The sequence below is a fragment of the Cyanistes caeruleus genome, chromosome 2 (genome assembly GCF_971803275.1).
Source record: "Cyanistes caeruleus chromosome 2, bCyaCae1.hap1.1, whole genome shotgun sequence".
NCBI lineage: Eukaryota > Metazoa > Chordata > Aves > Passeriformes > Paridae > Cyanistes > Cyanistes caeruleus.
In genome coordinates this window covers 91,799,491-91,825,722 of record NC_141702.1, presented here as the reverse complement: position 1 = coordinate 91,825,722, position 26,232 = coordinate 91,799,491, and the positions used below count along the sequence as shown (strand labels likewise).

The following is a 26,232-nucleotide window of genomic DNA, read 5'->3' as shown; positions in this document are numbered from 1 at the left end:
ACCTCCACCACCCTGGAGAGATGTCTTTGTAGTGCTCTAGCCACCCAGAGACACAAAAGAGCAGCTACACTGAAGTAGGTATTTATGAAAGACACACTGCTGATGCAGAGAGACAATAATAGTTGAGAAATTCTGATTGATACTGAATTTGACAGTTATTAAATCAACACACCTATTTTGTGACCATCCTCCAGGATTGTGTTTGGGGGGTTTTGTTTCCCTGAAAAGCACGTTGACACCTTTTTTCCCCTCCTTCTTTAAAGCTACCTTTTGCCTTTTTGCATTTACATTGCCCTTTGAGAAATTAAAATATATCTTCCTTCCCTGCTAGTCTTTAAACTACATTCTAAACTGTCAAAAGATGAATTGGGCAGGACAGAGTGCAGATTTATCCCCACTGCAGATATTCCTGAAGTAAATGCAGGACGTTGTTTTTCCTTCTACAGCTAGAATTTTCTTATATATGTTCACACACATGCATCTGGCATTTAATAAAGGCAGCTGGCACTGAAGAATACTGCCAAACATGGAGACTTCTAGTTGTCCCCAGAGCAGGTATAATATCTTGTTTGTACCATGGTAGTTCATAGAGAGGATAGCTGACACTGAGGTGCCATTGTATAGCTGCTGTACAGACAGACAGAGGTCCTGTCTCCATTACAAAAGCTAAGGCTCCCATTCTAACTCGAGAGGTACTGACCTTAGTTGGTGGCTCATTCCCACATAAAAACCTTTCATTTGGACATGGCAGGGGTTTCAGTGAGGTTTAGCAACTCTGCGTGGGAAACCTAGCAGCTTCAGTTTCTGTACAATGTGAATGTCAATACATTGCATGGCACTGCTTCCAAAAAAAAAGCCAATGCACATGCAGGTCAAACAGCTACTGCACAATGTCATTGGCTTGAGATGCTTAAATAGGAGTTGGATTTGAGTCAATGATTGACATCTGAAGGTCTTTGTGTCTACCGGTCCTGGACTTCCAAAATATTCACCCTTCCCTGTGCAAGTGCAATTTTGCCAGCCCTTGGCCTCATGTGGGTAACTCTCCTCTGCTGAGCCCTCCCCACTCCCTTAGGCAACCAAAGACCAATTCCCTTGTGAGTTGCCTTGAACACTTTGCTAGAGGCTTTCTTCAGAGCACCTGAAAGAAAAATCTTTCAAACCAGAGACTCTAGCTTTCGTGTCCCCCAACAGAAAACCATCATTCATCATTCACAGCAGGCTAACCATTAATCTTGCAGAGCTGAAATTTTTTACCTGCAACTCCTTGCCACAATACCCCCCCACAGGCAAAGATCAATGGAAGATCAAAAGAAGGATTCTCTCTCTGTGTGGATAACAAGACTTTCCAAAAAACTAAAGATCTACGGAATCAAAGGCTAGTCAAAAGTCAAAAACTAGACTCTGACTAGTTGGAGATAAATATTCTCTCCCTTGACTCTTCTCAGGCTTAACAGTAACCTTTTCCTAAACATTCAAAAACATTTCACTAAACACAGCAGTACTGTGTACAGGCCTCCAGCCGCACTTTTACAGTCCCTGTCCTATATTAGCAACAGATTTACTTTTGTCCAAAGCAGTACAGCCCCATTTTCCTCAGAAATTCAGAACCGTGGCACTGCTGTAGCAGAAAATTTAAAAACTCTCTGTCAAAAGTGCCACCAGATCATGGCTTCATTCACAGCGTATCAACTGCAGAACTTTTTTGGCTGAAAGACACTGTTTGGTATCACAATAGTCCAAGTTCTTGCTCAAGCTAGAACAACTAGTAAAGTTGCAAGGACTGTGCCCAACACACTCTCTGCCTTAACATGCCAATTTGAAGAGAATAGAATAAAATCTTCACTTCACATAGATGTGTGAATGTTTACAAGCTATAGGACAAAAGAAGCCAAAAAAAGGAAAAAAAGCCCAAAACCAAAGGACCGGTGGCCACCCACCCTTCAGTCTTTCTTCAGTAAATGCATCAGAAAGCAGCCTCCTGTTGATGAGAATCTCAGTGTTACACCTGGGTCCTTCAGCTCTGGCACTTAATGTGCTTTTGGTCAGGATAAAGACTCCTTCTGTGTCAGACAGAAACAAACTAAGTTCCCCATGCATTTCATTTTTCATCCATTTCTAGTGAGGAATATAGGTTGGTGTAAAATAACCAGATGGTATTTAAGGAAACTTAAGAGTAAAGCTTACACTTTTGAGAGAATTTTAACATGAAAGACAATCTAGGAGATACAAGAAAATACTAGAGACAGAAAAGTATGTCCCTCTCATCACACTGCTGCTTGTCAACTGAGGGATAAACTGCAGTTGAAATTGCCCATGTCCTAAAGGGTCATCCTCAAAGTCTAAAGCTCTGAAATACATCAAATGAAAACATACCACTATGTTAAAGTGGAATTCCTCTTGTTTTGGCTTCCAGAAGAGAAATTACCTTGCTATCATACAATCAAAAGCAATGACATTAAGAATCATCTGTGAGCTTACAAAGGATAAGAAATCTCACTTCTAAGGCAAAACAAAACTCTCACAACAGGCTTCACTTAAAGGCTGTATTGTTGTAAAAACCTGAAACACCAACAGCATGGTTTGGTGTGGCTGAGGTATATTCATGGGCAAGAGATAATACAAAGATACAACTGACCACAGGCAATGCCTTGTTCCCAGTTTGAGTGAAGAATGCGCACATTTCATGGCTGGAGGGCATCACTCGCAATCTCCTTCTGGGAGTGAGGGAGGAGGGAAGGAGGGAGTTTACCTCCAGGGAGGTGGTTTCCCTGGCAGAGGCCAATACTGCCTGTGCTGCACATATAAGGCTGTTTGTGACATAGGCTTATTCACTTCAGGCCAACCAGTCCAGGGAACCTCTGCAACTAAGTGAAGTCCCTTCCAAGAGCCCTGGAAGGAGACTTTGCTGAGTTGGTCTCACGCCTTGGCTCCTGGCACAAAACCAGAAAGCAATGGATGAGCTCAACAATGACTACTGGTATCTCTGTGATGGGGAACTGTTTCCACTTCTTCAGACTGGAGGAATGAAACCAGTACTCACTTACCTCCCCCCACCACACTGCCTACAGAGCAGCTGCTACAGACATGGGCAACCTACAGCACAGGGCTCTGCTGCTGGCTCTTCTCCATCTCCATTGCTTGGCTTTCGCAAAAACATTTCACTATATTTTCCTAGTGTTATTTTTCCAAGTCAACAACTAAGTCAGTTGCCACGGGACACTGCCTCATTTTGAATGAGGGAGGTGCCATCCTGCCAATTATAAGAAACTCTAAATAAGAGAGAGTAGGAAAACAAGGTAGATGGGACACTGAAAGGCAGTTTTGAGCCATGGAACATTAGGAGGAAGGAAGGAAGGAATGAGTCAAACAGACCTTCAAATTAACATGTAACTCCTTTCCCAACATCTCCTTTAATTTTGAGAGCTATTCAGTATTACAGGGAGAATTTATGCTAGTACAACAGGCTGGTTCTCTCCTCAAGAAAGTCTCCATGTTAAAGTTCAGTTCAATCTTCAAACATCCACATGTGAGATGTGACTGACCAGGCTATATCTGGGGTTTACAGCTGGGGTCCTTCAACAGCTAAACTGCAAGCAAGAACAATCCTGGTTTGGAAAAGCTTTTCTAGAATATTTTTTCCATGTTACTATGTTCCTTTTTAATTTCCTGGTAGGTCTGGTCTTCAAACTCTATTCCCCATTTCCTTGCAAATGGCTACAGCTCAAACCAAGGGCTTATAATCATTGAACATGGTCCTTCTTGACAGAGCAGCTGTCAGAGTAAATGAAAGCAGGGATGGGCCAGTGGGACACAGCACACCCTGAAACCTTTGTTTTCTAAGCCCTACACACACCAAGGACACCAAAATTCCTGTTGTAGGAATGCCACCTTCTGCATGGGCCTAGAATGTATTAATTATCAGTGGTTTCATAAATGTGAGAGAAGCAGAGAGTCACTACAGGTAGCCAAATCTGCAATGTTTTAACGGTACAGTTACTATTTTTGTTCAGTGCTTACCATTCTCATACACTGCCAAACATGGTGACTGGCAATTCTCAGGATGCAAGTACTTGCAGTCATTAACCAAAGAACATGGAAATCAAGATTCTGTTCTGAGGAGCAATGACTGAGCTGCATTTCCAGAAGCATGGACTTAAGTTGGGTTACCGAGATCTTGAAAGGAAGGCACAAGGCTTACACAGAACAGTGAGGATATGAGTGGTGCATGGGTGAGAGGAGGTACATGCTTGGTCCTCTTACATCCTCATTTTAAATCCTCTTCCTCATCCACCTGCAGTTTCACAAATGCATACGTGTGTTTTGACCATATTTTCTACAGTTTCTAGAAAGAATTTACACCTATGGACAAATCTGACTAGAACTAAAGCAGAGATACACTACCCTAGTCCTGGGGATCCTCATCTGCAAGTGGAGTAAACCAGTGTACTCTATGCAGACAAGTACAGTGGGGCTGGCTTCAGCCCAGGAAAAGGGTTGTTGTTTTGACTGGTCAAAACATGGTTCAGGCCAACACAGCTGATTCTCTGCACTCTCTCATCTGCCCCACATCAGTTCTCTTTGCAGTAGTCAGAGTGTGCAAACCTCTTTTTGAAAATCTTCCCTTGCTCTTCCAAGGGCTAAGCTGAGATGATTTTGCAGGAGACAAAGGATAAAACACCAGGGAGTTTATAAAATAAAAAACAACCAAACAAAAAACTCCAAGAAACACAGTAAGTCCCAGTGCTTCACCATTAATCCAGAAAAGTATGCATACACCACCAGTGAGCCTATGGTGCTTCAACACTTGGACTCCACAGGCACAGGAACCATGTTCCCCAGTCCCAGGGAAGTGAATACAGCTGATTCCTACAATTGAGACTCCTATCCACCCTGGGTCTGTTCTCAGAAACTCTGCGTAAATATTGTTATAAGGGTAAAACCAAGATCATGCTTTTGAATTCCAATGAAAATAGAAATAAGTACTTGCAAACAGATTAGAACAGACTCGGTTCTACCAATGGTATAGGCACTCATATAGAGGCACGCACGCTTCCGATCAGGCATCACACTTCTGTGACAACAAACGATGCAGAAGGAATGCTATCAGTTAAAAAATTAGTCTTTAAAAGGCCTCCTAGACAATAAAAATCCACTCAGGCTCTGTTCCTTACCACCCAAAATACTCCAAATCTGAAAGAACCCCATTAAGTTTATTTATCCTCAAAGCCACTATGAGAACAAAAATATGTCTGGTTAAACATAGCTGCAGTCATGTTTGGAGCTATGGTTTCAATGTTATAAATTTCACTTGTTAAAAATACAGATAAAACAAAGTCACTACAGCTCTCACTCAGCACGTGGACGGGGTCTGGTAACAAAGGTGTTACCAAGAAAATAGAATCTTTAATCCTTCAATTTCCTTCTTGACTTCCCAGTCCACTGTGTTCCAAAGTAAGACTGCTTCTGCAGCATGGGAGCCAGGTGCTTTCATATGTATCACTCTTTCTGGTAGCAAGAACTCTTAAAAAATGCTCAAACTAACCTTATGTTGTTAGCTTAACAGGCTAGTTAAGCTTTATAACTCTTACTACAAGTCACAGAAACCATACACTCCTTCAACTCCACTTCTACCTGCATGTAAAGCTCACAGGTGTGCCACTTCCCAGTAAGTGTCCCACAAAGCTCCTACTCTCAGGTTCTGCTCCATACAGATACTGAGCACAGCCTGGCCTTGGGTGGCAGTCACCTGCATATGATAGAACCACACAAGAGTTTCTCAAATGAGTAACTCAGCTCTGTTAGTCTACTCACAGCTTTGCTGCTGCAGTAAAGAGAGCTGTGGCTAATACCCAAGCTTCAAGGATTCTTATGGAGGCTGGGGTTCCTCTGTTAACTTTCTCATTCTATGAGGGGAGACAGCATAGTTCAGATGAGAACTATTAAAGAAAAAGGTGGCAAAGTGTTGGAAAGCAGGTATTAGAAAGAAGCAGCAACACAGTTGTGATGCAAAGAGATTCCTTTGCAAAGGAGGTAAACGGTGACAACTCTCAGCTTGGAGCCCTGGCAATCGCCTGGCTCACTCCCGGTAGGAGCAGTGTTATTCAGTACTGTTGACACCACATAGCATAGTAATCCAGAAAGACAAAAAGAATCCTGAAGGATTAAAGACTTTCTTTATGCACTAAAATACAGTGACTTAGCTCCATCTGTAATTTACAGCCCATTTGCTGCTAAACCTCAGCTCCAAATAGATTAAGAGCAACACTATTTATCAGAGGCTGAAAACCCTCGAAGACATAAGAGGAAGACAGTACAAGGGACACCTATAATCGGAAAGGCACCTCTAATAGCTGATCTTACCAGTCATGGAGGGAGGATGAGAGCTGGATGCTCATACCACTGCCAACCATTCCCGCCTTGTCCACTGGGATTTAAATACACCCCTCCCGACTCATACCCCACCCCCACTGGCCTAGCTCAGTTCCTATATTGCTGTGATGGGAAAAGGTTTATTTGCACAGGCTAGCTTCTAGGGCAGTTTACAGCAACTCATCAGCATTCCACGAGTCCCCTCAACCAGGGAAGCACAGCTGACAGCAGCTGCCATAAGCAACACATCTGGTACCAGTTTTTCCATTCCCTACTCAAAAGACTCAGAGGGCAACTGCCTTTGCCCTGAAACACTTCCTTAGCTAAGGAGAAGCTGTTCGTGTTGGGAGACCTCACTCAACACTCACCTCTGCTCAGCCATAAAGAACTACATTAGCCACATTTGCAAATACAAGGAGCAATGTCTTAGTCAGGCTGGAAAATACATTTGGAGCACAGGAGATACTTCAGGCTTCTCCTCTCCTCAAAATCTCATATTAGCCCCTCTGAGTACAAGCAGGTAAGAGCTGTTTCACCTCTGTAGACTTACACCAAACTTCTCGTGTTTTATCAGAGAGCAAACCAGTAGAATAATCCTTTCAGACCAGGCCTTTGATCCATCTGGTCAGGCACCTTCAAAGTAAGAGTTAGAAACATTTCATTACTTGCAATGTCCCTCACTGCACCAGATCATTTCCAGGTAAATGTTTTGTGATTCCAAGTGGTTCCTAGTTGGGAAAATCTGACAAATGAGTTGTCAGATCATCCCACACATGAAGGGATGGCCTGGAAATAAGCGCACAAGGAAGAATTTGAATATTTGCTCTCTTCTCCAATATACAACACAGAAGGCACAAAATTAAATCAGTATGAGGTAGGTCCTAAACAAGTAACAGGTGGTCATTTGGCAGTGTACAATTAAAATGTGAAATACTTTGTCACAGGATGTTCTGGATGTAAACACCCTACACAGAATTGATGATATGAAATGAACAGGTTTAGACAGAAGAAACTTATTGGGTTACTAATGCAGAAGGACAGGATACTGGAGGAAATTGTAGGTCTAACATGGAACAGATGTTCCTAAATCTCATTCATGGAAGTGGGACACAGAGCACCATGCCTTTACTTGTAATGTCACAACATAAGGGGGATGCACAGAGCAAAGTGTGACAGTGTTCTTTCAGGTCCAACTCACCCCACCACAGAGTACCACTGAGACAGTACCCAAGCACCAAATACTAAATTAGCATCCCCACATATCAATTCAGGGGCAAGATGGGAAAAGCTGCATTGCACTGCAGCCCTCTGCAAAACACCATTGAGGGGTTTCCCAAAAGTGATTGGCTCTGTCCAAGGCAGAACAAAAAGGGTTCTCTGGAAAACAAAAATCTATACATGGATAATTTTTTAAGCCTCTAAATTATTTCAGTTTATGTTCTTCACACCACATACCTCTGTTCTTTCCTCTTAATTAGCTTTCAGCCATAGAACTTTATTCCCTTGAAATAACCAACTCATAGGAATAAAGAGAAAAATTATTTAAAAAAAAAAAAACAAGATGCACACAGAAGAATAGTCTGTCTGCAGACAACTGTCTGGAACAGCCACTTGGCTTTGTGTGTAATAGCTGGGTGACAGGATATGAAAGGATTATTTTATATTTTTCCAGCTTACATCCAGACACACTCTCAGCAAACTGGAGAACCTAGCTGCCTGTCTGGCACCTTTCCTTAAGATGGGAAATTACCCATTCAACCAGAGGAAATTTTATTCTCATCTTATGCCCATATAGAGCTTGGCAGATTGTGTCATGCCAAGAAGTAAGGACATCAGTCAAATAAAAACCAGCATGCATCATGAAAACAATGTGACCCCATTAGGAAGGAGTAAAATGAGACAGATTGCTGAATAAAATAGATGTGAAGGGATAGGATCTTTGTGCTATCAGAAACTCAAATTGTGTGATCTCTGTGAAATCCTGGCTCAAAACCAGGTTTGTAGCCCAGACAAATCAGTTAATCAGCTACCAAGCAATAATTTGGTCCCTAGATATATCAGAAACCAAGGCCCACCTATTCTCGTTGTGGACATTTATGAATATTGAGGTATTTGGACATCTCTCATCCTTTAGTAAATCTAGATTTAGATAAGGACCATCTACCCTGAAGTTAGGCAACAAACCTCAGGTGAACCTATCTATGAAATGGGAGACATGATTAATAAAAGCCTCGTCTGGAGACCTAAACTCAGGCATTGGTTTCCTTTTCCTCCTTAGAAAGTGTTTCAAGCCCTGAACTCGTATCTCATATAGCCTGATGCTGGAACTAGAATGAGAAAGTGAGTTGTTGGAGGTTAGGCGTCCTTCCTTTAGTTCTGGCTCACCTGTGGAATTTTTATCCATTAGTTGCGAGGAAAACCTGATGCTGGTACTTGGTGGGTACCTGAGAAACACAAAGAGATCGGCTGGGCCCAGGGGGGAAGCGGGGGACAGGAAAAAGGGAGGGCAGGGACAGTTTTGCTGGTTTCTTCAGCTTCAGAGGACACTTTTGCTGGGAACTGTTGCTGTGGGGAGAAGGGAATTTGCCATCACCCAGACAGAGCTGCTGCTTCTTCTTCTCCTTCTTTGTTGGTGGGGCTCACATCTCCTACCCTGCCAGGATATGCCAGTGTCAGCCACTGCTATGGAGCTGCTGATACACCTCAGCCACCAGCCCAGGATCTCAGCTCATCCCTGCTGTTCCAGCTGAGTGCTCCTCAGAGTCTTGGCAGGAGCACCAGGACTGCCTGCCCGAGGGGGTTTGTGAAGCAAAACCTCTCCTCCATCCTTTCCCATCTCAGCCAAGAAAGCTGTCACGGGGTCCCTGGTTCTGTTTTGTTGTTAACGCTGCATATATTGTTGTTTGTTTGCCTTGTTATATACACTAGTAAAGAGCTGTTATTCCTATCCCCAGATCTCTGCCTGAGAACCCTTGATTTCAAAATTATAATAATTCAGAGGGAGGGGGTCTACATTTTCATTCCAAGGGAGGCTCCTGCCCTCCATAGCAGACACCTGTCTTCTAAAACCTAGACATGAATCCAGGCAAAGCTGGAGAGGCCTTTTCTCAGGTACATTTGCTGGGTAGAAAGACCAACCAACCCAGTCATGCTGTTTGATCAAGGCAACCCACAGCCTACCAGGCTACCACGCCTTAGGGATACGAACCCAGGTTTCACTGCCTCTCCTCACTCACAACACTCATCTGAAGGGTGCATGCCAGTGGAGCACAGACATCAATCTGTTCCCAGCACCACAGTTCAGGTCTTGGCAACCTGAAGCTCTCTGCAGCAGGATAAGCCTGGATGATGAGCTGTCTGGAGAAGAGTGACAGGGGCTGAGAGGGCTAGAAATAAAGAAACAAGGGGATGGTCCACACCAGCTGCTTTGTAAAGCACAGAATCTTCTTTTGGCTTTTAGCCCCTGCCACCCTTAGATGACATTCTGCTGTGCTAACACAGAATAACTAGAAAGAAGGAGGATTTGGATTACTGCACATGCAGTCATGTGACAGCTTTGGTACAAATTTACCAAGCAAAATACTTCATTACATGCAAATCCAACGGGAAGTTTCCATAAGCAACCATGGTATTTCACCCTCCATGAAGCCATCAATGATGGACCAGATAACTAATCATGTGAGTTCTTCACAAGGGTACTCTGTTGTGGCATTTCCATTCTGTTAGAGCTTCTCAGTAGGACAACAGCAGAAGTTCAGCCAGCTGAGCACTTGGTGTGCTACAGTGACTACAAATGAGATTAAAAAAAAAAAAAAACCTCCCCCCAAAAAAACTACTTATCATGTAATATCTGCTCCCCCTGATCAGCTAGCTCCCAAGATACCCCAGCCTAAAAATGCCTGTCCTACAAGAACTGATCAATTCAGTGTGACATATAGACTGAGGTACATGTGGACGCCAGGTCTTTGTCCAAATAGACCAGCTTATGGCAGAGAGGAGGTTATAAAGGCACAAAAAAAGCAAGAACACAGCAAGAGAAGGAAGAAATGCCTAGAGACACCCTGAGCTGTCCACCCCCAAGGAGCAACCATGCTGATCCAGAAGAAACTTTCTTAGAACTGTGCTTCACCTGCTTGCTGCATCCCCACAGCTTGGGTAGCCCTGTGCCCACACTGGCATGGAGACAGCTCTGCATAGGCCACACCGGACATCCTTTACATCGACTTTCAGGCCTGGGTCACAGCACAGTTCACAGCACAGGTAATGCTTCCAGAGCACATAAAGATCACAACTAACTGGCTTTTCTCTAAATCCTTGCCTGGGTATTCACACTGAGTACTTGTGGATGGTTCTGATGCCTATTCACAAACACCTTGGCTGGCTGACTGCTGGTCACCGGTGGCAGGAGAACAAACAGGCAGAGCATGGCCAAGCACACACACATACCTGTGATGTCGGTTGCTAGGAAGTGCTGGATCACCCGGCAACCTGAATCCCACTGAATAGGAGAACAGGGGCTACAGATAAAGGCACGGGGGTGGGAGGGGTTGGCACTGCCTACAATGTGTGTGGGAGTGTTACTTCCCACTGAAAAGGGAATACAGCCCATGGCTCCCGTTCTGAGGAATCCCAACACTGCTGTTGGAATTCCCCAGGAATTCCCCAGGAGCACACCCCAGGAATGCTCCAGGAACAGCCAGGGAAGCTGGCCAGGCTGACACATTACAGCAGAGTGGTGCCCTGCCCACCCACCACTCCACAGAACTCTCTTTAACAGATGCAAGCCTTGCTTTTTACTATAAAAAGCAGTGAACCCACTTTTTTTGTGAAAGCCATATAATTAAAATAAATAATAACCTCGTTCTTCTTTCTGTTTTCACCTCAACTATGAGCTCTTTTCATGCCCAAAAAGACATTTAGCATCCCAAACAGTGCAACAAATTTGCAACTTGTATAAGAATGCAGGACAGCAGGAAATATAGAACGGCACTATCCAGCAAAGAAAAATAATCAGTTATCACTGAAATCCCAAAGTTAAATATATAGCTTTATAATATTGATTTTTTTTAATACCGACTTTTCAGAATTCAGTTTTTCATTCAGATAAAAACCAGTAAGTGGGAAATACAAGGAAAAGTAATGAGATTTCTTTGTGCCTTTGGGAGGTGGACTTTTTTATAAGCTAGTCTATCATTTCCTATCAGTCATAAAGGCCAGCTGAGAGAATGTCTTAACAAACTACCCCAATGGCAATGAATGCACCATGGTGCTGTATTTGCAGTATCTGTAAATTTTCTGAAGTACCACTCTTAGGAATTAAGTCATTACAGGAGATTATCAGTGCTAAATGTCTGCACAGAAAAGATGACAACCCTTAAAGATTCAGACCTTCAAATCAAGTAGAAAGAATCGCAAACCTATTATTTTACAGTGCCTCAAGCAGAAATCTCAAAAAACCTGAGGCTTAAAGTGGCTGGGATTGCCTGTTCTATTCTTTGCCTTAGCTAAGTATCTATCACAGCATTTCTAACCCACTAACATACATATTTTCAGTCCAAATTATCACAAGCCTAACTTAAGGTATATTCATAGATACTCCATAAGTCACAATTGTAATTACACACTTGGATTCATGTGTTTTTGTCTTTCCTGAGATTACAACAAACCAGAAGCATCTAACATAACCAGCTGATGTAACAGGAAGAAAAGCAAAGTTTCAATGTAAAACAGAGTCCTGCAGCTCTAGAGGAATGAACCTGTTTGGTGGCATCTGCTGAAAAAGCTACAAAGGAGAGAAAACCTACCTACACTGCAGCAGACAAAGCTAAATTTTCCCTGTGTCAAGCTGAAGACCTGTGACACATGGCAAACAATCAGCCCAAAGAAATCAGTCTGTCCTCATTCATAGTAAGCCTGAGCATTTATGCAGATCTTTCAAAGCATACTAACTGTGCATCATCAGTAATAATGGTACTCCACTCTTTTTTTTGGCCTGAGGAGAAAAAAAAATAATGCTCCCTGCTCTACAGAGTAACAAGCTACTACAGGGACATGACTGCAGGAGTCACTGCCTGCAAGCTTGACGTTCACTTTGCACGGACAGCTGAATCCCCTTCATACAGGCAGGATGAAGATGATTCCCAGTTGCCTGTCAGGGCTGGCCAGCCAGACCAGAGTCTCATAGCAGATTCCAGATACAGATGCCTGTAGAAAACAACTCAGATGACCTTCTGGCCCCTAGTGCTGTGTATGCACACATATACACTGCAAGGGTACATGAAGAGAACTGACTCTAGGGGCTTTGTTAGCACCTAGCACACAATTCCCTTTCAGCAAGTATAAGGCTAAAGTTCTGTACAAGAGAAACACAGTTCTCTGTTGCCAGAACACTCACATATGATCTTGTATCACTGATCAACATTAAAGAACTGACAAACGTGTCTGTATTATCTCTGCCCAAGACAAAGTACATAAGTAATTTAACAACTTTTGTGGATTAGAACATCTCCAAAGTTGTTTGTGTCAACAGCAAAGTTAGAATGAAATCACCACCTTTAAAGTGCTCAGTTTTCTTTAGCTGCATGTTCCAGCCAGTTAATTTTTTAACACACTACAATCCAACTGTTTCATTCGGATAACACCTAGGGCCACTAATTAAGGGCTTAGTTTGACTGGCAATGTACAGACTTGTTCTAGCCAGATGCTCCCTGCCTGAAGGAGCTTGCTTGCAAGCAAAGCTCAGGAAACAGACACCCACACTTTAGCCACTAGATAAACAGCAAGGCCCCAAGACTTAAAGAGAAACTTGGAAGAAACACATTTGTGTGAGAAACCCCTACCCCAAACAGTGGGGATGAATAAGACATACGATTTGCAGAAAGATGATGAAGCTGGCTAGAGAACACTTTTAAGGGCTCAATATCAGTACACCATCACAAACCCACATGCAAGCCCAAGATACGCATTTTAAAAGCTCCTTGATTAGCCTGACTTAATAGTTCAGAAAGTGCTTCTCAGGGCTACAAGTCTAAAACTGTGAAAAAAAATAATAAAAAAACTACACTAGACTGTAATGTTGGACAACTAACATGAAAAATAAAATTAGGCCTTGCCTTACAGGCCCCTCTCACTTTCCTGGTTTGAAGCATTTCACTACAATATATAGTTGAATACACTTCCCTGATCTCACTTTTTTCTCCTGTGTCATCTGCTCTGGAACAGACCCAGCTGCCAGTTGTTACCAAAGATGACCCCTAACCTGTAAAGTCAGATCCACTTCTGGCCAGAAGCAGCCAAAAAGGTTCCTGAATCTGTAGCAAATATTCCTAAATAGAAAAACTTCCTAATCTCTAGCAAATAACACCAAGCCATTGAAGCAAGAGGTAGACCAAAGACTGAGGCACTAGGCAATGCCCTCTGCTTTCTTGAATTTTGCCACATAAGCTGAAGGTTGAAGAGCTGAAGCTCTTAAGCTCTTAGGCTGTGCTATCAACTACAAGAGCTCAGGAGTGAACATGCTGACCCTGCTACAGGGGCACAAGTATCCAATGGAAAGACACATAGGAAAACTTGACATCCTCAAGTTCACAGGCTCTGATAAGATGCTTCCATAGATGCTGAGAAAGCTGACAAATACCACAGCTAGGCCATTCATGATCATCTTTGAAAGGCTGTGGCAATCAGGAGAGGTGCCTGACAATGGAAAAAAGCAAATGTTATCCTGATCCTCAAAAAAGGCAACAATTAGGAATCAGAGAACTACCAGCCAGTCTGCCTCATCTCAATACCTAGAAATGTGATGGAATGCCTCATTCTGGAAGCCGTGTCTATCCACATGGATGACAAGGAGTAGTCAGCGTGAATTTACCAATTGCATGCCTGACAAACCAAATTACCTTCTTCAATGAAACAACTACCTGGCTGGATAAAGGGAGAGTGTAGACATTGTCTGTGCTGACTTCAGCAAGACTTTCAACACTGTCTTTCATAACATCCTCATAGGCAAACTCAGGAAGTGCGGACTGGATGAGTGGACAGTGAGGTGGACTGAGAATTGGCTGTTGGTCATAATCAGTGGCACACAGTCTGGCTGAAGGCCTGTCATTAGTGTATCCCCCAAGGTTCAATACTGGGCCCAATATTGTTTAACTCATTTGTCAATGACTTGGATGAAGGGGCAGATGCCTCCTCAGCAAGTTCACTGATAACACAAATCTGGGAGGAGTGGTTGATGCCCCAGAGGACTCTGCAGCCCCTGAGAAAGACAGGCTGGAGAGATGGGCAGAGATGAACCTTCTGAAATTCAACAGAGGTAAATGCTTCCTGCACCTGGGGAAGAATAACCCCATGGACCTGGCACAGGCTCAGGTGCTGGAAAGCAGCTCTATGGAGAAGGACCTGGGGTTCCTGGTGGACAACAAGCCATCCATGAGCCAGCAGTGTGCCCTGTGGCCAAGGAGGCCGATGGTATCCTGGGGTGCATTAGGAAGAGCATTTTGCAAACAGGCTGAAGGAGGTGATCCTGCCCCTCTATTCAGCCCTGGTGAAATACACTTGGAGTGCTGTGTCCAGTTCTGGGTTCCTCAGTACAAGAGAGACATGGAGCTCCTGAGTGGGTCCAGTGGAGGGTAACAAAGATGATTAAGGGACTGGAACATCTCTTACCAGGAAAGACTGAGGGAACTGGGCCTGATCAGTCTCAAAAAGAGGCAACTGAGAGGGAATCTCATCAATGTATATAAATACTTAAAGAGGGGGTGTCAAGAAGATGGAGCCAGGCTCCTCTCAGTGGTGCTGAACAAGGGGCAACAGTCAGGAACAGATGCACAGGAAATTCCACCTGAACACAAGGAAGAGCTCCTTTACTTTGTGTGTGACCAAGCCCAGAGAGGTTGTGGAGTCTCCCTCACTGGAGATAGTCAAGAACTGTCTGGACACAATCCCATACCATGTGCTCTAGTATGACCCTGCTTGAGCAGGGAGCCTGGAACAGATGATCCACTGTGATCCTTTCCAATCTTACCCATTCTGGGATTCTGTGAAGCAAGGCCAGCTGTCTTCCAAAGCAAGGCATTCAAATTTGAACCCTAACTATCACACTTGACAGCCCAGCCACCCTTATCAGAAACTGCTGTCTGAACAGGCTAACCCAACAGTGAAGTGTTGAAGAGTGAGTCCCTCCCTTCCCACCATGGTAACTTCTGGTGAAAGGGAAATAAAAGGACACTTTCTGAGACATACCAGCACATCTCTTGAGTCAAGGTCCTCTGAGTGGCCCCAGTTGTCAACTGCCTAAAGACCAGCTTTAGAATGTAAAAACAGAAGTCCTTTATATCAACACCCAAAGCATGCATATTTTGTGGTTTCTCTTACAGAAGGCCATGGCATTCTCTCAGCTTCTCCACCTGGGGAAAGACTAGGAGGACCTATGACAGCCACACTAAACCAATTTGGGACACATCATACAAAATTAAAACCTTTACAGTGGGCATAAATTTCATTCTGAGAAGATTCGCAAAGCTTGGATGCCAATCCAAGGTTGGTCAAATCTTCCACACTTGTAAAAATGAGTTGACAGTTCACTCAAGGACAGTCTCCTTGGACTTTGGCTAATTTCAATAAGCTAGAAGGACAACAGCAGCTTGCTTTTCCTTAAGTTTGGGAACTTCCCAAAAAGGTCATAAAGTGCTAAAGTGAGTGGGCAATGAAGGAGAAGAGCAGCTAAGCACTCTGTTAGTAGTGCTCAGAAAGCACTTGGTTTGCATGGTGAATGTAGACCAACTCTTACTCTATCCAACCTTGATGCTCATTCTTCACTTACAGGGCTATAGACCTGATTCTGGGCTCTCACCTAACTTTTCACTAAGTTTCAATGACAGCACACAGGACCTTTTAAATAATGCATATACCATACAAGCCAGAATACATACAGACCTGCATAGACACAGACAAGGCCAATAAGGCCAAAGTCTGATCAATTCCTGGCAGCCCCACATCATGAGGGCAGTAGAGCAAAATGGTAGAGGACATGTGGCATTGACACAGAGTCCATGCACAGCACAGCCACCAGAAGCTTCCACACTGCTCACCCCCTGTGACCCCTACCCAGGGTCCATACCTGAAAGGAGCATTGGTCCAACACCTAAGACATAGAACTGCACACTCCATTACGCAATTAGTATGCTGCTGCAAGGCTCAACCAAGGGCAGCTGCACACGGTCCCCAAAGGCCTACAAAACAGATTTAAACCTAGAGGTCACAAGTCTGGCTTTCTGCCCATACACATGTGTACCAGTCATTGTAGCACTCCCCACTGCAGGCTTCAAAGACAGCCCTGATGGGCTACACATTAACCTTGCAAGCAAGGCATAGTGCAAGCTTAACTTTCTCCACTAAGCCTGAAAAAATGCAGACCACCTGACTGGAGCACAAAACCTTGGCACTAACACAAACAAAATGGCTGCAGATGCCCACTCAATGCACATTTTCCTGCATGTTTCCAAGCATCCTGAAGGCCTCTGAGAGCTCCTACCAAAGATTCTCACAGTTTCACAAGCTGAAGCCCCAAGAGACAAACAATAAAGCTAAAGGAGGAGATTGCAACCATAAGGCCCAGAAATAGTGTTAAAATGAACCCTCACTGCCTCTGCAGATACTATGCACTGAATCAATCCACTACAACCTAAAGCACTGCCCTTATTTTACTTCCAAAAATAAAATCTAATCCTGCCTCCCCTGAGAGCCACAGAATGTACAATCCCCGAAGGAAGTACAGCAAACTTTGTTAGAAACAGTGCTGATGTTTCATCAAAGCTGCCGTCAGCCTGTCCAGAGTGACTGCGCAGAAGTGCAGCCACACGGCAATGAGCCTCTGTGTAACACATACAAAAGAATCCACTGGAGTCTGATATACAGATCCCCAGCCCCCAACTCAGGCAACGAGGGCTGCTACTTTTCCCAGATCCCTTCTTTAATTTAGGGCCATGTGCTACACCTCCCACAGTACTGGTGCCAATCCAGAATAACTGCTGATTTCAGGGAGTATCCCTTGGTTCACAACGATTTTGCCAAATCAGGACTGGGTATTTTTTTTCTCATTCGTCATGGCTCCATTTTTATCCCGTGGTACATGGCTCAAAAATTCCTCTTTATATTTGGCAGGAAGTGCTTAGACAGTTCTTATCCTGAATCTGTGGTCCTCAGTTTTATTTTAAATATTAAAAAAGGATGTAAGAAGAATCTGGAAAGGCATGGGTCAATGCAATGATCCAGCCTGCAAACTTCAGCTCAGATTCTGGCCTTCAGGACCACACAAGAGAGAAATGCAAATAATGAGCTGAAAGACATTTCAGGTAAATCATGTTTGTACAGTACCTAGCACAGTGTGATTCTGGCCTGGAAAAGGCTGGGAGGCTACAGATTGCACACGTACAAAGGTATCTAGGCAAATGCCTACACAGTTAAATATGAATCCCATCAAAAGGAAAACATTCTAAATAACAGACAGATACACCTGTCTTCATACACCTTTCTGTATTACCTGAATTGTGCAGGATAATTCTGAGTGCAACAGAACGGGACTTTAAGTAACAGAAATACAGCCTAGGCCAGTTCCTCCTGAGCACACTGGCTGAGAGGAAACTGACCCAGCATAATAAACACTGCAAGTTTCCAGCTTCTCAAGGCCCTCTTAGTGGCTACCTGAAGGGGATAAAAAACAACCGAGACAAAGCCGGCTTTTCTTACCTTTAGCTGGAAAGACTGAATTTCGTTCAAGTTCTGGTTCCTGAGCTTTTTGGTGAGGATCTTCAGCATGGTACAAATCCGAGGAGCCAAAAAAGGGTTAAGCGTACACACACGCACGCATCCGCATCTGCCGCGCCGCTGTCCCTACGTTCGGCGGAGCTCCCATCCAGCACCCCAGGTACACGGCGGCAGGGCACGGCTCCCAGCTGTGCCCCCTTCCCTCCGCCACCGTACCCTGTCCTACAGCCCTCCCGGCTGGGAGGCTAAAGGGAATCCCTCTCCAAAGCCTACAGAAAGAAACTGATCACCAAACTTCCTCTGCCTTCCACCCCCTCCCCAGTTACGCTTCAGAAAGGAGGGAGGTACCAGCTGGCAGCGTGCTACAGGGGACAAGAGACACTCGTCGCAGAGTGCTCAGTGCGGGACGGCAGAGCATCCTGGGCGAGGTGCCGGGCTCCGCTCATGGCAGCGTTCCCGCCCAGCCAGCCCCAGGTGGGCATCGCGCCCCGCTGCTACTGCTGCTACTGCTGCTACTGCTGCTACTGCTGCTACTGCTGCTGCTGCTGCTGCTGCTGCTGCTGCTGCCGCTACTGCTGCTGCTGCCGCTACCACCGCTGCTGCCGCCGCCGCCCCAGGGCTCCTCCGGCACCGCCGCCACGGGAAACTTGCAACAAGCGGCGCGGCAGGCGCAGCACGTTGCCCCGACGTGGAGGGACGGGGCGGGACGGGGCGGGGACTCCGCTTAAAGGGTCACCGTCCCTTCCCAGCCTCCGGCGTTCCTTGAGTCCCCGACCTGGGCGGGCTCTGCTCGGAATGTAGCGGAGTGGTAGCTGCCTCTGCGCTACCCCATCCTGACTCGCAATCCAGGGATCCCAAAACGGGATGCCGTGATCTGTCTGTCCTGTTCTCCGATTCAGAGCACAGATCCGTAGGGAGGGCTCGTGGGTCCTGTCTCGAGTCCCTTGAACTTGAAGTCCCGGGAGTCCCTTGAAGTCCCGGGAACTTGCGTGGGGTCTGCAGCAGCGGGGAAGCTCGCCACAGCCTTTCCCCACAGAAGCGCAGGCGCTGCTGCGCCAACTCCTTCCTGCTGCACCAGCTAGCCTCGGACACAAGCAAGATGCCCCATTTCCGAGCCAGTCCTCCATCACCTCCCTGGCAAAATAGTCAGGAAAATTATCAGGGACTGACTGATAGGCTCCCAGCCACTCTGAACCCACAAGAAGCCGCCGACATGTTTGCCAGCAGTAACAACAAAGGGCTCCGTTCCAGCGATGAACTCCCCGTGTCCAGGTGAAAGGTCCGTTTTACCCATTACCGGTCCCTTGAGGACAGCAGAGCCTTCTGTCCCAGCCTTTCTCCTGGGACAAGCTAGGAAGCATTGCAGAGATCTGTGCTTCTGTACAAATTCCAGAGGAGCAAAAGCTGGTTGACTCTGGGCTCCCAGTTCTCAGCCAGCAGGCCTGTAACAAGATAAGGAAAGAGCACTCCTGAAGTGCTGAGTGTGGAAAAGAGAGAGCACATCTTTGCTGCAGGGGGAAAGGGCCTCAGTTCAGCTTCACTTAGCGAAGTGGTTTTTTCATGAAGGAGTAAAACAAGCAGAGTCTGAGCCAGAAAACAAAATTTTTGCTTTACAGACAGTGCCTTCTCAGAAGATGTCTGCAGTAGGACACTGTCTCAGCTGTTAAACCATACATGTTCTGTGAGTACTACATTCATATCGTGGACTTGTTTTCACCTATTTTTCCCCCAGTTCATTCCAAATTGGAATCACAGTCCAACTTTATGACTCTAAGCCACCACATATTGCTATAGGTACTTCTGCCTTTCCTACTGCATGAATTAAAACAAACAGGGAATAGTGCACATGAGCAGATTACTAGTCTGGCATCCTGCATCCAACAGGACGGAGTAAAATGCCAACTGAAACCAGAAATTCTCCAGAGATATACAATAATATATTTAATGCTAGATAAGAATTATTCCTTTGTTTCCTTTTTTTTTTTTTTTTTTTTTTTTTTTTTTAAAAAAAAATATATATATAAAGTGAAATTCTCCAAGCCATTATTCATTCCTTATTTCACCTCTGGAGACACTGGCTGTCCTTGTAATGGTTTGTAAGATATAACCCATAAACCACAGTCAGCTTAAACTACTGTGTATGATTGCTTTCCCATTCAGAGTTCAAGCACTGGGACAGGCACCTGCCAGGGCCTAATTGTTTGTTTCAGAACAGATGAAGCTTGTTCCCTGAAACAGTGAAGAGCAGAACCTACCATCCCAAGTGTAACACATCACAGGCTCTACCTGAGCACACCCCACCCCACTACACCATGGAACAGCAGTGGGGACCACAGCCTGGTGAGGGATTTATGCTAGGCCTCCTAAACTGCGGCAGGGCCAGGCCTTCTCAGGGCAAGCAGCAAAAACAAGTGCTGATGAGGCTTTTTGGGGGCGCTTGCAATTTGAGAGAAACTAATAGTACAAATCCTGCTTCTGCAACCTTTACCTACACGTTTCAGCAAATAACTTGCAGAGAAGCTGTTTCTTTCTTGCTTTGTATTTCATATGGCCAGAATAGCCAGGAGCACCAACTTTGGGTACATCTAATTCTATTGGAAATCTAGTTATAGACACCTTCTCCCAGTGTTTTCTCACACTCTATATTCATGAGCATCTCTGTGTCCCAGCAGACTCAGGAGAAACTCACCCTCAGGTTCCTCCCCAGCTAACATTGCACCTCACACTGGTGACCATGACCTCTCTCTTCATCCACAACTGCAATGCCAGGAACAACTGATCGACAGATCACAATCTCTCCATCAATCCACAGCATCCAGCATCTCCTCTGAATGAGGCACAGTGACACACTGCTGCAGCCAGTGACAAGCAATTTAGCAGACCCCCAGAGGAAAAGAAACCCTCACAGAAAGCAGAGCTACAACCTACAGCTGCAACCTTTCTCTTAGGTGATCTGTGCTCTGAGGATGAGGCTCAATATGCTGAATGGGTTCCCAGTAGATGACAAGTCATACTGCTACATCACATAGTGGAAAGAAAGCTTCCTAAGAGGTCTGGAGACATTGTTTCTCCACATACAGGTTGCAGAACACTACTGTGTAACTTCTATCTGAGGATAGCAAAACATTTTCCAGGGGTAAGTAATGGTATTATTCCCGTAAGTAATGGTATTATTCCCAAAGAAAAACCCAAGTCAGAGAACATTACTTGACTTTTTGAAAGTCACTGAGAAAAGCTGTGGAAGAGCCAAGAATAGAAGTGGTATCTCCCAGCTGTATGTGCCCAGACTATAACCTAGCCTGTTACTAGATCAAACTGCTGGAGCTATGCAAAATTTAGTGGTTTCTCTTCCCAAGCATCTCATGTGATCACTCTGCTCTTGTTTTGGTTCCTGTGGGTTTCTCACACCTGGAATTTTGATCTGCCTACTGTATTCAAACCAAATTTCAAACCTAGTCCAAGTTTCCTCTGGTCACATGATAAAAGCATGAAAAATGCAGCACACAACATTTGGGATAAGCCCACATGCCTGCTCCAGCATTTCTTGAAGGAGTCTTTAAGTTCCTCTTGGCCAGACCAGGAGCAGAAAGGAGGCATGTGGCAAGTTTCCCCTGCAAGAACACATGGCACTGAGGTGACAGGGAGAGGGCAGGGGACTGTGAGCTGAGGCAGGGTACTGATTCACTTCCATGTGTTCCTTCCCACTGCTGCTAGGGGGAAGACATCCCTGGATGTCTCTTGTGCCACATCTTATTTTCCCTTGGAGACATTCCTCTGTGGGAATCCTGAGCAAACAATGTAATGGAGAGAGAGGCAGTAGTAAGGATTCATTTAATGCACAGATTCACTCTGAGCTGTGTTTTCTGTTGTGCTCAGAGGACAAGCTAATGCTTTCTGCAGTTTATCCTGCCCAGTATCCTGCCAAGGCTAACACTGCCAGGTGCAAGAACAGGAATATGTGCGGGTGCAGAAAGCCTCATTAGGCAGGCCTGGCCAAGCCTTCTGAAAAGTAAAGAGATGCTTTTTTCACCCTTTGAAGTCACCTGGGGATTTGCTTGCCCCTTTGTTACACAGTGAATCGCTTTTTGGTCTCGTTTTTACAGACACTGTACCATAACACGCTCATGCTGCATCTGTGCATACACTGGGCTGAGTATACCGAGGTTGGAGGGGAAAAAAAAAACAGCCAGGGAAGAGGTTCAAGTGCCATCTATTGGTGATCTCCCCTCATTACACCGAGGGAGACAATGAACTGGAAAACGCCATCCATTCCTGCTTACTTATGACCCTAACTGGGCGATGTCCAAGACAGACACTGGAGGTACCGCCAGTGCCAGGCAGGGAAGCAGCATCTGCTAAGGCAAATGCTAAAAGAGAATAGAAGAGCAGGGGCACGATGAAAGCTGAGCCTGGAGCTTGCTTGGAGGAAGATGTGGACCCAAAGCCAGGCACACCTTGAATGGTGCTCCAGAGCATGGCCATCCACCAACAGATTCAAACACAGTCCAGTATATGTAGATAAAAGCAGAAGAGAAAGACAATCCACAAAAAAATAATGAGAATTGTTTCCAGAACAGTATGACAGACACCAAGGGCATCAAGCTTTGTCCCTAGGCAGCCATCAATCACTTGTAGCAGGAACCACAGGGCATTCCTTCTCTCAGTGTGTGAACTGCTGAGCCTCTGGGCTCCTCCAGAAGGGATCACCTCTGAGTTGGCCTCTGCACAATGTCTGCCCTAACACAGGCCAAACTAAGCTGAGTCCCCACCACATAAACCACAAACCCTCCCTGACCCAGCTGCAGGGGTGAAGCTGCAGCACACACAAGGGCTCTCCGATCTCTGACTGTGTGGTCTTTATACCAGGAGTATGGGACAGGCAGTTGGGAAACACATCCCACACACAAAGGGATCACTAAAGCTGTAAGCAACCAAAGGTTAGAACTACCTACTGTTAACCTTAAAGGCTACAGACTGTCCCAGAACTGAGCCAGCTGCTGTCATGCAAACACTTTGGACTTTCAGGGAGAATCAAGAAGGGCTGGTTAAAGGTGGCTGAGGATAGCAGCTATCTGTTCTCTTTTAGATACATATCTTTTAGAGTCATCTGAGCAATGAATGACCTAAGACACATGCTTTGGCATACACAGGTTTTGACTGTCATAAAAGAGGAAAAGAAGGAAAAGGAAATTGAAGAGATGCTATTTGATAGAGAAACAGTGACTGTTCCAGCATAGGTGACGTGACATACATAAGAAGAAGAGACAATCCTATCAACAGCACTGCTGAGTAGCCCCATCTCTGTTATAATTCTCTTGCTGCCCATTCTCTCCCTGAAAATTTCTTGGGACAATTGGAAAGTCAGCATGTGGCCGATACAACCTAAAAGAGCAGGCTATTTACACCATACTTCTGATGGTACTGCAGACATTCGTTCCTCTGCAATAGAGCCTGGAAGGGCCCCCTAATACCCACTTGGTAATAGGCTGCTGGGACAGCACTCACAGTTTAGCCTGGCCAGGGTAGCAGGGCAGCCTGGCTTCTCAGAAACACAAGGAAAGAGAAGCAATGATTTCTGCTTTGGATAGCTTCCTTCTAATCCCTGGGGAAGAGGAATTGTCTCATCTGACCTTTTTTCCTTCAAATACAGTCACTACAACTTACATCTCTTCCTTTTCAAATGCCTTCTCAATAACAGCTGGGATCACACAGTGCTTCTGAGTCCTGCCATGTAGCCAGAAGAAGTCAGTCCAAAGATGAAAGAAACATCCAGTCTGCCCCCACAGAAAGACCCTACCAGCTCATCAGCTGCCTCAGACCTGAGGTCTTTAGACAAAGACAAGAAACCTCAAACTATAATGCTTAGAAGTGCAGCAACAGAGAGAAAGGATATAGGGTCTTGCAAAAATAGAAAACTTCTAAAGCAAAATGAACAGACACAGTCTCTGAAGGGGAAGGGGGAAATATTATTGTGGTTCCTGGTCTGATGGGGGGAAATTCCTCTCTAGAACTTCCTGGCTACCCAGCCAGCCTCTGAGCTTATCCTAAGTTTATAAATAAAACACAGCGTTCAACATCAAAGAGGTTTCCCAGTTTGTCTAGTTGGGCACCCCATCTAGATATGTATTTGTGAGCAGCTGCAGTGCTTCCAAGGGAAGTGAAAAAAGAGCCAGGTTATTATCACCAGGGAGAGAAATTCTAGGAAGAATTTTCAGGACATGCAAGTTTAAACTTGACGCCTTAATGCAGGCACAATGCATGCATAAGGAGAGCAACACCCATGCTGTACCCTGGCTGGGCCATCCTAGGCAACTCCTGGGCACAGTGCCCCACTTTGGGCCTAGACAGACCTCTCAGACTGCCATCAGGTGAGCAAAAAACACCAGACAGTACTTGTGTTGTTTCACAGAACTGTTAGACTCCCATCTCCTCCCTGCACCTAATCTCCAGCAGCTGTCAGGCTCCAGTTCATCACTGAGCAGGGAAGACAGTTTTGGGTCTGAAATCAGTGTGTGAGCTTGTGCTGCTGAGCAGCTCAGTGTGACAGAGAAGGCTGGGAGAAGAGCAGGAACACCACCTGAGGCCTCTACAGGAGTAACAGCACAGCAGAATTCTCAGAGAAAGGCTTGCAAGTAAAATATATGGCCCTTAAAATAACTGCAGAAGTGCAAATGACTGAGGATTTCTGGCCACAAATCAGCCAGAAGCAAGCAGAAGGGGTCCAAGCATCCAATAAAACTGCATTATGAGGAACAGAAAAAGGTAACTCGTTTTCACAAGCCTCTGCCTCAAAAGTTCAGATTGCTAGACTGGCCAGGGAAGGAGGGGCCTTGAAAGATTTTGTAATGAGAATAAATCACAAGCATGCTATTTACTCCTTTCTTTCTAAACTCTGTGATTGCACCTTACATTTGTATCTCCTCCCCAACTCCTCTAGAGGCCAAGACAAAACTATTAAACCTTTATCACTTTCCCACAGCTAAGGACAATTATTTGCAAGCAATTCACCAGAACTTCCACTTAAAACAGCTCTCTAGGCTGTGTAAACAAGGATGAAAACAGCCTTTGCAGAGAGGAAATGAGATTTGGCATCAGAAACCGTGAGCTCTGCATGCAGTCACGCTAGCACTACAAATGGTAAAAAAAAAAAAAAAAGGTGGGGGGGTGCTGAGAAGAAAAGATGGGCTAAGACAAAGGGCTGATAAAGGGTGTGGGGTGAGATATTTTCATGGAGATCTTATCCTCCATCACTCCCTCATTTCTCATTGTTTCCACGCTCGTGAAAAGCCCCTGCCGTCTCGTCCCCGACTCCTCCCGTGCCTGCACTGCCGGCCGGGCGGCCCCAGGGGGCGCAGCAGACCGCGGCTTGCGCTGTTCCGGCTCTCCCTGCCCGGCTCTCCCGGCCCGGCCTCTGCCGGGAACAAGGACCGCGGCCTGCAGAGGACGCAGGGCCTGCAGGGCTGCCGAGCTTCCCCAGCTCTGCCGGCGTGCGCGTTCTCCCGGCCGGGCCGAGAGCACAAGCAGCATTACCGCGTAGCAACAACGAGCTGCTTTATGTTGGCAAGCACACGCTCACGCAGGAAATCTCACTTCGGCAACCACAGGTCTGGGTGTCTCACACAGCCGACCTGGTTACTGCTCCAAGTCTGCACACCCAGCCAGACACGTTGCTGCTCCCAGGCTCTGCTAGCCCCCTTGGCGCAGAAGGCCAGAGTGAAATGATCAGGCCTGCCTCCGAATCCCACCCTAGGATGATCTCTCTTCATTCAAGTGCATGAGAAGTGGCCACCAGAGCCTGACACAGGTTACAGCCCCACATGTAGCCTCAAAGGCAAACCAAAGCATGGTCACACACCTGAGTCCACTTAGAGGAGACAGTGCAGAGAAAAACTCTCCATCTTTGTTTCCACACCATAGTCGTCATTCCTAGAGGTATTAATGAGTCATGTTCTGGAGCCTGTTTTTGAAAAAAACTCTCCTCTTTCTCAGCCAGATCTATTTAGATGTATTCTGGTTGCCTTCTAGATGGGAAATGGGCCCAGATACACGGCATCAAATCCCTTGAATAAACCTGCTCACACATCACAAAACCACGCA

The 26,232-nt window shown here is 45.5% G+C and overlaps 1 protein-coding gene across 4 annotated transcripts in view; it reads right to left on the bottom strand.

Annotated features, from left to right (window-relative positions):
- LOC111927625 (uncharacterized) overlaps positions 1 to 25,825 on the bottom strand; it is a 122,887-nt gene extending 97,062 nt beyond the window's left edge. For 2 of the 4 annotated variants that reach the window (XM_086870114.1, XM_086870119.1), the window contains exon 1: positions 10,691 to 10,799. In XM_086870114.1, the coding sequence (XP_086726240.1) occupies positions 10,691 to 10,798 (108 nt within the window). In that variant the 5' untranslated portion in view covers position 10,799. Of the gene's footprint in view, positions 1 to 10,690; positions 10,800 to 18,117; positions 19,578 to 25,725 lie in introns of those variants that run through there. The other 2 variants (XM_086870128.1, XM_086870108.1) reach the window with 2 other exon arrangements.
- Positions 25,826 to 26,232: the final 407 nt, after the last annotated feature.